At 42.3% G+C, this 14,212-nt stretch overlaps 1 protein-coding gene across 1 annotated transcript in view; it reads right to left on the bottom strand.

Moving 5' to 3' along the window:
- TBC1D12 (TBC1 domain family, member 12) overlaps window positions 1-11,063 on the bottom strand; it is a 131,838-nt gene extending 120,775 nt beyond the window's left edge. Inside the window, exon 1 of the mRNA XM_006831162.1 lies at window positions 10,141-11,063. Within this exon, the coding sequence (XP_006831225.1) occupies window positions 10,141-11,063 (923 nt within the window). The remainder of the gene's footprint in view (window positions 1-10,140) is intronic.
- Window positions 11,064-14,212: the final 3,149 nt, after the last annotated feature.

The following is a 14,212-nucleotide window of genomic DNA, read 5'->3' as shown; positions in this document are numbered from 1 at the left end:
TTGGCAGTTCAAATCCACCAACCACTCCTTGGAAATCCTGCATAGGGTCACTATGAGTTAGAACCAACTCGAAAGCACTTAACAATAACAACAGGACGCTCATTGCAAGGAGCTGTGGTAGTGTTGTTGTTGTTAGGTGCCACTGAGTCAGCACCGACTCATAGCAACCTTATAGGTTACAAATTGGGGTGCTAACTAATTGCAATGTCTGCAGTTCAAATCTACAATCCCTCCAAGGGGAAAAGATGAGGTTCTCTGTTCCCATAAGGATTTACAGCCTTGGAAACCCTATACAGGGTCACTGTGAGCTGGAACCAACTCCACAGCACATAATCACCACCACCCACTACCATGTTCATTGCTGCATTATTCACAGTAGTAAAAAGATGGAGCCAGCCTACATGCCCATTAGCAGAAAAAGAGTGGAACACACTTTGGTACATATGTACAATGGAATATTATGTAACACTGAAGAATACTGATGAATCTGTGAAACACTACATAACATGGAGGAACCTGGAGGACAGAATGCTGAGTGAAATTACACACCTCAAAGTGACAGATACTGCATGAGACCACTACTGTAAAAAATCAAGAAAATATTTTCATTCTATAATAAATTTTCTATGATGGTGGAAGAGAAGGGAGAATTATTTACTGGGCAGAGTCTAGGCACATACTAACTTGAGTGATGGGGAAGGCAGTTTTTTTTAAAAAGGAAGAAAAAGAAAAAAAGGAAAGGAAAAAATTGCTCTCTTCTTTTCTTCTGGGTGCCCCCCCCCCCATTGTACTAGAAGAGAAACAACATATATTTATTGTTTCATTAAAAAAAAGAGCTTCTACATTATTTTCATTTGAAATATGAAGCTCAGGTTACTATGGCAGTAGCTTCTGTGTTGTGTGACATGTTTAATACCGGAGAGTCTGACCTCTTCATCAATAATTTTATTTTCTCTAATAACATGGCTTCTATAATGGTAAATTATGATATTCAGAAATGTTTTTGAAGACTGCATTGTATAATAAAGTGAGTAACTCTGAAGAATAAAAGCAAATATTTGAGGACTTCCCATGCTGCAAAGGAGCTCTGGTAGCGTAGTGGTTACAAGTCGGGCTGCTAACCTCAAGGTCAGCAGTTCGAAACTACCAGCTATTCCACAGGATAAAGATGAGGCTTTCTGCTCCCATAAAGATTTACAGCCTCAGAAACCCTATATAGAGTCGCTATGAGTCAAAACTGACTCTATGGCACACGACCACCACCACCATCAGTGTTGCAAGAGAATTATGTAATACTGGTATAATATCACAGCATATTAGAGCTAGACGGGATTCTGAAAGTTATTTAATCTAATCTCCTAATTTCACAGATGAGGAAACTAAAACCTAGAAGTTTAATGACTTACCCAAGGTCACGCAATTATATAAGTGTAGTGGAAACTGTCTAGGACAAAAGTCAAGTTTTATTTTTCTCAAGTCAATAGTATTTTCACTACACCAAAAGCTATGTTTTTGCTCTTAAAATTAGTATTAGTATAATTCATAGAAATTAGCACATTAGCTTCAAATCCCAGGAGTCAGATTCAAAGTCTAGTTCTGATTCTTCTACTATGGCGAATTATTATTATTTTCCTACTAAGAATCATAACTTTTTGTAACAGAAGAATCAGAAATTCATTATTATAGGGCTACTTCAGAGATATCACGGGTATGGTTGCAGTCTACCACAATAAAGCAAGTCACACTTTTTTTTGTTATTTCCTGCTACATATATACAAGTTATGTTTTTACTATATTACAGTTTATTAAGTGTGCAAGAGCATTATGAAAAAATCTGAAATATTGTGAGAATTACCAACACAGAATTACAAGCACAGAGCACATACTAATGGAAAAAAATGGCAACAACACACTTTCTTAATGCAGGTTGTCACAAGCCTTCAATTTGTAACATATATTATATCTGCAAAGTGCAATAAACTAGGTATGACTGTGTCTTATTTATTAAATACTAAAATACATACATCTTTTATTAAGTTACCTTAGGGCAAATAAATGTAAAATAAATATATTAATCCTACCCTTCCTGGGAAAAGGAGTCCTGGTGTCATAATAATGTGGTGCTGTAGGATAAGCACTAGACTGCTAACCACAAGGTTGGTGGTTCAAACCCACCAACTGCTCCTTGGAAACATTATAGAATTGCTATGAATCAGAACCTACTCCACAGCACTTAACTACAATAACAACTAACAAAAAGGTTGGTGGTTTGAACCCACCCAAGGGATCTCAGGGAGAAGACCTGGAGATCTGCTTACATAAACAAGACAAACTGAAACCCCACTGCGGTACAGATGCCTCCTAGTCACAGTGACCCTAGAAGACAGAGCAGAACTGTCCCATCTAGGGCTTCCATGGCTATTAAGTGAGCAAACTGTTATATCTTTCTCCAGCAGAGAGGCTAGTAGGTTCAAATTGTCAACATTTCACTTAAAAGTCAAGTGCTTAACCAATGGGCCACCAGGGTTTCGCTTCCTTAAAGATGATAGCAACCCTGTATAGGGTTTCTAAGGCTGTAAATCTTTATGGGACCAGAAAGACTCATCTTTCTCCCTTGGAGTAGCTGGTGGATTCAAACTGCTTAACTCCTGGTTAGCAGCCTAATGCATAACCTACTAGGCAACCAGGGCTCCTTTCCCTAAAGATAACAGTCAAAAAACCCTATGTGGCAGTCCTTACTCTGTCACATGGGATTGCTGTGAGTGCAAGGCACACCACCACCACAATTCTTCCTAGGCCACAAATTTTTTAAAGAATCAAAAAAAGAAAACTTTTAATTTGGGAAAAAGACGAAACTACATAGAGTTATGATACACTTTCATAGTTTTTTTCACTAGAGATAAACAAGTATTGGTTGTTAAATTTTTCTACATGTTAAATTTCTGAAAAGCTTTGAAAACTATTGCTCTAGATCCACGTGAAGAAAAATTCCTTACCTTATCATACCTAATCATTTCCATTATTAAATTAATACCATCTTGTCTGACGACATCTAGCAAATAAAAGATTCTCTGATGACAGCATTTTATATATACTTAAGTGCTATCAAGTTGACTCCAACTCATAGTGCTTAACAGTCCAGTGCTTATTCTACAGTGCCACACTATTAAAAATTAGATAAGGCGATCCTTGAAGTTCTTTACACTTTTACTTTCCAGAAAAAAAGTACACTGCTTAATTTGGCATAGTCCTCAATTTATGTTATATACTTGGCATCATATTGTATCTTGCTTTGTTGTTGTTAAGTGCCGCTGCATTGATTCCAACTCACAGTGACCCTGTACAGGGTTTCCAAGGAGCGGCTGGTGGGTTTAAACCACCAGCTTTTTAGTTAGCAGTCCAGTGCTTACTCTACAGCACTACACCAGGACTCCTATCTTGCTTTACACATCTGATACTATATTATGATATATTTTTTACAATGTGTCAATATTTTATTTTAGTTGTTCCATTTTGAAGTTCTTTCCACTTTAATTTTAGAGTAAAACACAACTTGTTGTTAAGTGCCATAGAGTCAATTCCGACCCACAGAGACCCTGCACAGGGTTTCCAAGGAGCAGCTGGTGAGCTTGAATCACCGACCTTGCAGTTCAAATGACTTTGCAGTCTGATGCATTAGTCCACAGCACCACACCAGGACTCCAAAACACAACTGCTCCCCAGTGAAAGTCAAAATCCCTACACCAAATAAAGTGTAGAGTTGAATGAATAGTGATGTCATTCAGTTCCCTGGTTGTAACAAATGTACCACAGTAATGTGATGCTACCAACAGGGAAAAGTGGGTGAAGAGTATATTGGGAACTCTCTGTATTATCTTTGCAAGCTTTCTGTAAATCTAAAACTATTTAAACCAAAGGGGTTTCTTTTTCTCATTGTATGTGGCACTGTGGGTTAATGCGCTGGACGGCAAAGTCGCTTTGAACCACAAGGTAAGTGGTTCAAGCTCACCGTTGCTCCTCGGAAACCGTATGCAGGGCACCTAGATGGGTTGGAAACAACTTGACAGCACCGAACAACAACAAATGTACATTTTTGATCATTCAGAAAATTTCTGCCAAACAAGTTAACTTCATGTTATATCAGAGCAATAGTGTGATTTATAGGAGCCCTGTAGAATTAAGTACTTAGCTGCTAACCAAAAAGAGGTTCAATTTCACCCAGCAGCTCCTAGGGCAAAACACCTGTTTATCTGCTTCCATAAAGATTGCTGTTGTAACCATCAATCTTGCAGTTAACAGTGCTTATCCTACTGTGTCACACTAGGACTCCCCATAAAGACTACAGCCTATGCAACCCTACAGGACAGTTCCATTCTTTGGTCCCTGAAGGTGAAAACTGACGGCATCTAACAGTGTGCTTTGTTTTGCTCACTACAGAGTTAACGTGTTCATATAGTTTAGCACTTCAAAATAGGTTTAATTAAATTAACAAGTATTGGACTTTCCCAATACCTTCTATTTAATGTATATTCTGATCATTACATCTATAAATTTGTATTTTGATTCCAAGTGGCCCCTGGAAGAAAGACCTGGTGATCTGCTCTCATACAGATTGCTGTCTACATGCCATGGAGTCGGTACTGACTCATAACAACCCTGTACAGGGTTTCTGAGGAGTAGTTAGTGGGTTTGATGCAGATCCGACCCTGTGGTTTGCAGTCCAGTGCTGATCCTACAGCACCATGGCAGGAGTTCCTCATACAGATTTGTTGTTGTTGTTGTTGTTAAGTGCCATCGAGTCGATTGCAACCCTGTACAGGGTTTCCAAGGAGCAGCTGGTGGGTTTGAACCACTGACCTTGAGGTTCACAGACAAGTGCTGATCCTACAGGGCCACATCAGGAGTCCTTGATTACAGACTAGAAAACCCTATTTGCCAGTTCTGTTCTATCACATGGGGTCACTATGAGACAAAGAGTGATTCAACAGCACTTGATGATACCTTCTCCTCTTAAACAGTGAAGTCCTGAAACCAATGCTGTATTTCCTATGGCTCAATACAGATCTCTAGGTTTACTTGTTTTTCATTTTTTAAAGAAAATGCTAGATGGGCAGAGGTGGAGGGGCACATACAGGTAAAAAGATATGAGATTCTAGAGTCATTTGCTTCCCAATTCAATGTTATTATAGTGGTCAGGTTTATAAACATTCTTATTTTTATTCTAGAGCAAGTAATTACAAATTCTTTTAACCTTTTCTAAAATTTTAAATATTTTCAAGCCTGAGACCTTCTAGAAGTAGATTGCCACACCTAAATTCTGAATTGCCTCTGGATGGGTTTGAATTGTCAATCATTTGCTGAGGTCAGACATGCCTCCAGTATTCCACCTTTTCTCTACCAAATCTGACACCAACCAGGCTTCCTACAGCACTCTACTCAGCTGGGTTCAATAACTCATTGCCATGGCCACACAGAATTCAGACACCATACTCACAGTAATGGGGTTTATCAGGGAAGTTAATAGGTTACAAATTCAGAAGGACAAGAAATGCTCAGGGCATAGTAGTTATTTCAGGCTGCACAGCCTCTTCCTAGCCATGCCCACAAGCAGGCTTCTCTCTGGTCCTTGGCCTCTCAGTCACCACCTCTTAGTCTTTGCCCAGCTCCAGGAATGCTACAAAGCTCTTTTAGCACTTCTGATAAAAATGTCCAAAGGGCACTCCATTTCACTATAAGCCTCAGGCTGAAGGTGTTTGGCTCTAGCTTCCACAATTAAATGCCTAGAGGTACACCATTCTACAAGAGAACCTCCTGTCTGAAGGTATTCAGCGTTACTTGCTCCATGGACTGGGAAGCTGATCACTCTATGTCTTGGTTCTACTGCTGCTCCTCTGCCCTCCTTTGTTATTTTTGGTGTCATAGCATCAACATCAGTCCTGGGTCAAGAAGGTTCAATGCATAGGATTCTCAGGGCCCAAAGCATACACTCCATTCCTGGCTCTTCTTCCTTAATGTTAATGAAATCTCCCTCTTCCTGTTTCTGAAAAGTCTTATTTTATACCCACATTAGAATTCCAAGTGTTTACAATTACAATTAGTCCTGTTAACAGTCATTCACAAATAAATTATAAAATCCTATCATCATCTTCTCCTACTCTCTCTTACCCAGATCCATCAAGAAAAAGAATTGTGTAGTGGGAACTATAAAGACTATGGGAGAAGAGCCAGATGAAGAAACCTACTGCACTGTACTATATATTCTATAACAATCTTTTTAAAAAATTCATCTCCTCCTCACTGTTGAGTTGGTAGAGGTCATGGGAAGTGGTGGTATCCAAGTAGCATTCAAAACATTAATAGACAAGAAAGGGCCATGAATTCTGGAGAATGGTACTTCTAGGGCTCCCACAGTCAAGTCACCAAAAAACACAGAGCGGTACCTAAATGAAGAGGCAAGTACTCAACATGGACTGAATCCGAACTCAGCCCATCTGGAGGGGAAGTGACCACTGAGCACCTCCAAAATGAGAGCAGCCCATTCCAGAATAAATTCCCCTATCTTCTATGTAATTTCTACCCTAATGAAGTTTCTGTCCATGATGTGACTTAATGAACAAACTTTGTAGTAATAGATTGCTATAAAAGGTCCTCTCTTTTCCCATAAGTTAAAACAAACATGAAACTGTTTCTAAATATTATTTCTGTTATAAATTTTGCCCAGAGGGAATGCCAGGGAACGGAGAAAGGGATGACAGAGGATAATCGGGTCAAGGAGAAAAGAGAAATAAGTGAACAGAGTGTTGTGATTGGCTAATCCTAGCTCTGCTAATAGCTAACTAAACTACCTTCTTTAGGACCTTCCTCTTTGAAAAATGAAGTGGGAGTAGAGGTTGCATTCAAGAACAAGAATACATCCTAGAACACGATCTCCCCAATGGGAGATCTTGCCCAGAGCTTTATAGCTGAGAATGGCAACTGTTCATAGGGAGAAAAAAGTCTCTTAAATTACTGGGGTAAGGGATATCTCAGATTATTACGCTGGGGGATGGGAGGACTTGGTAAAAATTAGACTACCTAAAGAATAGTAAAGAAGAGTCCATGAGTCATCAATTCAACATTACTTGTGTGGGGTTCTCAAAGCAGTGCTAGAGATTACAGAAAAACATCACAGTACTTGCCTTCAAAGTGCTCAGAGTCCAGTTTAGGATTTGGCCAAAGAATGTCTTTTCCAAAGAATGTCTACAGTCTTCACATTCAGATTTCAATGAGAAAAAATAAGGTATCTAAGTTTCTGAACTTCAAATCCAATGCTCTAACACATATGAATAATGACCATGAGTGTCCACTAGCTGTATTAATGAAAGTCTGGAGTGGCGCTGTGGGCTAATGCTTCAGACTACAAAGTCGTCTGAACGGCAAAGTCAGTGGTTCAAGCTCACCAGCTGCTCCTTGAATATCCTCTACAGGGTTGCTATGAGTTGGAATCAACTCGAAGGCACTTAAAAACAACAACATTAGTATGTATATAAGCTAAAGAAAATTTGAGAATGAGATAAAAATTCCTACCAACTGATAATAATATGAAATCCTCCTTTAATAGATTTGCCTTGTCCATAAACTGCAACGCAAATGTATATATCTGTCATCAAACTTAATGCCCGAGTTCTGCGCTGGATTAATGCGCTGGACTGCAAAGTCATTTGAACTCTAAGGTTGGTGGTTCAAGCTCACCAAGCTTCTCCTCAGAAACCCTAAACAGGATTGTTATTGGTCAGAACCAACTCAACAGCATTTAACAACAACAACAAAACCATCCAGCACTGCACCTCCATATCATCTCTATTCCCAATGCACAGCATACAGTAAGGACTCAGTCCCACTGCTGTTATGTGACATCAAGTAGGTTCTGGCTCATAGTGACCCTATATAGGGTTTCTGAGGAGCAGCTGGTAGGTTTGAAATGCCGACTTTGTGGACCTTGCAGTTAGCAGTCCAGTGCTTATCCTACAGCGCCATACCAGGACTCCCCATGCACTCAGCCTGTACTGGTTAAACTAGTGATCTCCACAGCCCTAACTCTCTATCTTTCCTCATATCTCCTCAGTTATTATACCTTGTGATTTCTACCTTAAACATACTTCATTTCTACTCAATTGTCATCACTCCATTTTTATCCATTATCATCATGTGTTGGAGTCCTGTTATGGCACTGTAGGATAAGCACTGAACTGCTAACCACAAAGTCGACAGTTTGGAAACCCTATGCAGGTTCACTGTGAGATGGAACCAACTTAACAACACTCAACAACAACATAGCCCCTAATAAGTCTAAAATTGCCTGATATTTGACATCAAAACACAACCAAGTTCAATACAATAACCAATAAGCTTCCATGGCTACACAGGATCACACATATATAAACTTAATTCACCTTGAGACTTTTTAGAATATTGACATTACACACTTAAAATAAATTTTTGCAACTACAGGCACAAGTAAGGTGCCCTAATGGCAGAAATACGGTCACATGCTCACTGCTACTGAAAGGGCAGTGGTTTAAACTCACTCAGTAGCTCTTCAGGAGAAAGACCTGGCCATCTGCTTTCGTAAGTATTCCAGCTAAGAAAACCCTTCTGGGTTGACTTGAGAGCCCCTAACAACATAAGCACAAGTATAGATCTCACTATGAGACACAAAATTAAGATTTCTCAATCCTGATTTAAACAACTCTGTGGCATCCTGAAGTGGCTCTGTAGGATAAGTACTGGACTGCTAGCCACAAGGTTGTAGGTTCAAGCCCACCAGCTGCTGCTCCTTGGAAACTCTAGACAGGGTCACTGTGAGTCAGAACCAACTTGACCACACTTAACAATAACGACAACAATGGCTTATTAGGAGTACTGGTGTAGTGCTGCAGGCTAATGCACTGGACTGCAAGGTGTGCTTGAACTGCAAGGTCAGCAGTTCAAAACCACGATCCACTCCTCCAAAACCCTATACAACGTCGGTATGAGTCCAAAACATGCTTTATTTGTAAACTTGTACAAGCTGCCAGGTGAAGGAGCAGTAAAGTTGAAAGAGGAACGAGAAATACAAATTACAATCAGAATATTGAGCGTGGGAGTCTAGAGATATGCAAATAAATTGTACTGCCCTCCAAAACTTTAGCTACAGAATTTCTAAGTTTCTTTTACATTTGGTTGTAGTCAAGAACCCTGAAAAAAAGGTCACTGGAACTCTGAAAGGGAGGATTTACAAATTGGTAATCTTTTCCTAGAGACTTTTTTTTTAAAAGCATGTAAAAATCTGACTCAAGAGAAATCATTTAAATGCATTGAAATAAGTATTCTCTGACTTTCTCATATATCCATACTAAACCAACAAAAGTATAATTTAATTTTGAGACGAGCACAACAAATCTCGAATACAAATATACGAGTACCATTAAAGCATTTGCTGAAATAGCAACTTTATATATTTACCACAATTTGTTTTTTAAAAAGCACTTTAAAGCAGTTGCTGAAAAAAGTAGAGGCTTATCAGGGAGAAGTAGAGAAGAGGGATTTCCAGGATTAAAAGGTTGGGAGCAAGATGTAAACACCAAACAGACCGCATTTAAATACAGACCACTGAAAATAAGTGATTTAGCACTATTACACACTGTCAGTCCCTTCTCACTTCAAGACTTTCTAAACCATCTGAATGGATTTAGACTAATCATGGGTCTGCAAAGTGACTTCCCTTTCTTATCCACAATAACCACACCTGTATACAAATGTGTCCCCCACACCAATCGAGTCCTGTACTACACAGTAAAGACTTTGGGGTCGAAGAAGATTGTCTACTTTTCAGGAAGAGGCAAAACTGAAGAAAGGTGTCTAGCAAGCTGGCAGAAACTGAACACACAAAAGCCAGGTGTGAATGGCAGGTAAGGCCTCCTGCAGACAGAGAAACTGAAAGACTCGCTCTGCAGAGAGCTCTCGAATTCTCTGTTACAGATCCTGTAGACCAGGTTCCACTTCCCCGGTGACAAATCAGAGCTAAGTCCTTTCGCGCGACGAGGTCCGCACGGAGGCGGCCACAGAGCCGGTTCCTACACGCCCCCGGCCCCGATCCTTCCCCAAGCCCCTGCGCTGTACCTGGCGAAGAATTCGGCAAAGCCGCCGCTCCGTCGAGCCCGGGCCGAGGTGCCCCCGGGACCCTGCTCTGCGGCGGGCTGGGGCTGCGGCGGCGCCGCCGGGGGCAGGTGGTCGCCGACGCTCTGGCAGCGGCTCACCTCGAACGTGTTCCGAGAGTTCAAGTGAACGTCAAAGAAGCCCAGGCGCGACTCCGCGCCCGCGCCCCCGCTAGTCCTCTCGGCTGAGCCAGCGGGAGATGCGCCCTCCTGCGGACCCCCATCGCCGGCTCCCGGGTGCTCCAAGTCCTCGCTGCTGCCGCGGCTTATGGAGCTGCCCCCCGAGTCGCTGCCTGAGCCGTCAGTGTTTTTAGTGTCCGTGGCCGCCAGGCAGCAGCTCCGCAGCGGGTCCTCCAGCGGCGCGGCCCAGTCGGAGGGGCTGCCCGCGCTGTCGGCGCCCTCGTCACCAGGCCTTTCCAGGCGGAGACGGCCGCCGGCACGGGGCAGCCCGCGAGCCTCCTCCAGGTCCGGCAGAAAGCCCGAGTCCCCGTTGGTCATGCCTCCGTGCCGCGGCGCGCGGCCAGTCACCACCACCTCAGTGCCTCGGCACTTGGAGCCTGAGCCCAGCGGGCAGGCACCCGAGCGCTCAGCTGCCGAGGGGGACGGGGCGTGGGCCTGGCCGGCGGAGAGCGGACAGTAGCAGACACCCGGTTCCAGTTGCCCCCCTGCCGCCGCAAGGTAACGCTGAAGGAGCCGACGAGGCGGCGTCTCCTCCTTCTCTTCCTCCTCCTCCTCCTCCTCCGGTGGCTCCACTGCGCCGACGCCTCCGCCGAAGCCGCCAGTGGCCCGAATCATCGTCCCGTCTTGGCCCACTGGCTCCGGCGCCCGCACAGGGAGCAACTTGGGGTTTCTTCCCGAACAGGAGCCAGCATCCTCGGGCCCCACCATCTGAGGGCCAAGTGACCGCCGCCAAAGGAGACAACGGAAGACTCCCGAGCGCAAGCTCGGCCCGGGAATCGCCCTCGGTGCTGGGGCCGCGGCGGCAGCCGCCGCAACGTTCCCAGACCCACCCCTCCTACCCAGGGGTTCCGACAGTTGCAGGAGGGCGGGCACGCGCCTGGGCTCGCGCACGCGCAAAAGTCGGACCGGTCAAGTCCGGACCTGGAGAGTTCCCCGAACCATAGAGACGGTAGCTAGAGAGCCCCACTCCATTACGCTCTAAAGCCGCCAATCTAGGATCCGCCATCTGGATGGTGGAGGCTGGTTGGACAACTTCGAGCATGACAGTTCTTACAGAAGCGGGCACTGCTCACTTAGCAAAAACCCACTTGATGTACTTTATTTATGGAGATAGAACATGGGATGTTAGATAGGGTAAATCATTCCAGCTCTAACTAACTGGTCATTACCAGTCAATTTTACATCACTTTTCTCTAACCCCATTCTCACAGTTCAGGGCTTCACTGCCTTATACCAACAGCCTCTGTTATTCATGAAATCTTCCGTAGTGTTTCCAAAGTTACCTTTCTTATCTAAACCCACGTTTCATCACATCTCTCTGTTTGAAGATTTCCATTATCTCCAAATAATAAGGGATAGATAGAAAGTGGAATGAGGTAGTGAGGGACTGTGCATATAATTCCAATACATGATCTTTGTTGCTAAGTGCTGTGGAGTCGGTTCCAACTCACAGTGACCCTGAATAGGATTTTTGAGGAGCGGCTGGTGGGTTTGAACCACTGACCTTAAGGTTAGCAGTCTAGTGCTTATCCTACAGCGTCACACCAGAATTCCAGCACATGGTGATAATCGATTAAAATGGAGTGATGATGGTGGAAATTAAGTATGTTTAAGGTAGAAATTATTAGACATGAGCTGTGAAGAGTCAGATGCCAGCAATTATTTCAAAAATCCCAGACTGAAAACCATGTGGTTTGAAGAAGTAGGAAATTGGATTGGAAAAATAGATCTAGCAAAGAAAAGACTGGAAATGTTTAGCAGATAGTTAGAATTCTAAAATTTGGGGTAAAATTTAAAGATGAAGATTAGAGAGTCATCTTCACATATTCATAATGGAACGAGGTTGAATCTATGGATGACAATCATTTCGGAAGAAACAATAAAGATGGAGGTGGGGACAGAAACCTGGAGCTTTGGCAATCACGAGTCTATATTTTAGGATAAACAAGGAAACTGGATTATAAGAAATTAAGCACAAGCTATGGATGAAATCAAGCATCTGATACAGACCACTCAATCTAGACGTGTGTCAATGAAAGGATAGAAATAGAAAAATGGAGTAACAATTAGGGGAAGCAGTAGGACAAGTCTTTGGTAAAAATCTTATAAGAAAATGCATACATTACTCAAAAGGGTGAATATAATTTATAATATATATAACATATAATGTGGCCTTTTGCCATGGTTCATTGCAAAACAGTTGGGGAGATTTTCCAAAAGAAACTCTTGAGAAGTTACCTTTGTACTTTCTATTCATAGGGGTTTGTAGCATTTTCTTGGATAAGCTTTAAGCAACTTGTTTTGATGCGTTTGTCTAGCCCTGGTCTGCAGACTAATATACAACTTGCAAAGTTTGGCCAATATAATATGTAAATTAGTAACTATGGACTATTCAAATGAGGTGACTATAGATTACTATGCAAATGAAGTGTCTACAGTCTACCAGAGAGACTTTGTCCCCACCCCACCCCCACCACCCCCACACTAGCATAGGGCCATGCTTTGAAATGGATTAGGAGTTGTGTATGTATGTAGCCAACCCCACAGAGGTTTTCCAAGAAAAAAGAATCAGGAAGAGAAACAGCAGGAAGAAGCACAAGAAAGAAATAAAAGAGAAAAAGCAGAGAGAGAAAGTAAGAAACCTGTTTAGACAGCCATAAGGTCAAGGACTGTAACACTGAAAATAGCAAGAAGCCAAAAATGCCAGCAGTGACATAAAGGGCCTAGTGGCTGAGCCAGTGGCAATAGACAGCCCAAGAGGAGCCTTTCATCAGAGGACAGAAAGGGAACCTGTCTTAAAGGGCCTGAGAGTATACCTGCTTTGCCAGAGAGCTGAGGGAAGAATCATCCTGCACTAAAAAAGGGAGACTTTGCCTACATCTTTCTTCATCATGAATCTGGTTCTGATCCTGACTGTTGATTTCTGATCTATTAAGGAATTTACCCTACTCCTTAGTAAGCCACTTAACTGTATTGTCTGTGCGTTCCTGTGAACATTACAGTCAATTATAGAACCAGCAGAGATGTGGAGAATGCTGTGGGGAGGATGTCTGTTTTCAGGTTAGTAAAAATGTCAGTGTGGAGGTGTGTCTGACCATGGGAATCAACTTTGGGCTAATCCTGATCATTGTTGTTAGATATTGAGTCGACTCCAACCATATCAACCCTATGTACAGGAGAAAAAACCAATGCCCAGTCCTGCATCATCCTCACAATTGTTATGCTTGTTAAGCCCATTGCTGCTGCTTCAGTGTCAATACATCTTGTTGGGGGTCTTATCCTTTTTTTTGCTGACGCTCTATTTTACCAAGCATAATATCCTTCTCCATCCTGATAATATGTCTGAAGTATGAGCGATGAAGTCTCGTCATCTTGACTTCAAAGGAGCATGGCTGTACTTCTTACAACACAGATTTGTTTGTTCTTCTGGCAGTCCATAGTACTTTCTATATTCGTCAATAATTGCTTCTATAGTCTTCCTTCAATAGCCTCATATCCGTTGTCCAACTTTCACATGGATATGAGGTATTGAAAATACCATGCCATAGATCAGGCACACCTAAGTCTCAAACTCATATCTTTGCTTTTGAACACTTTAGAGAGGTCTTGTGCAGCAGATTTGCATAATGCAGTATGTCATTTGATTTCTTGGCTGCTGCTTCCTTGAGTGTTGATAGTTGATCCAAGAAGAATTAAGTCTTTGACAACTTCAATCTTTTCTCCATTGATAAGAATGTTGTTTATTGGTACAGTGGCGAGGAATTTTGTTTTCTTTGCATTGAGGAGCAACCCATACTGAAGGCTGTGGTCTCTGATGTTCATCAGCAAGTATTTTAATTTCGTTTCCTTTTCAGTAA

This window comes from Chrysochloris asiatica, unplaced genomic scaffold (genome assembly GCF_000296735.1).
Source record: "Chrysochloris asiatica unplaced genomic scaffold, ChrAsi1.0 scaffold00003, whole genome shotgun sequence".
Classification (NCBI taxonomy): Eukaryota; Metazoa; Chordata; class Mammalia; order Afrosoricida; family Chrysochloridae; genus Chrysochloris; species Chrysochloris asiatica.
This window is presented reverse-complemented; position numbering and strand designations above follow the sequence as displayed.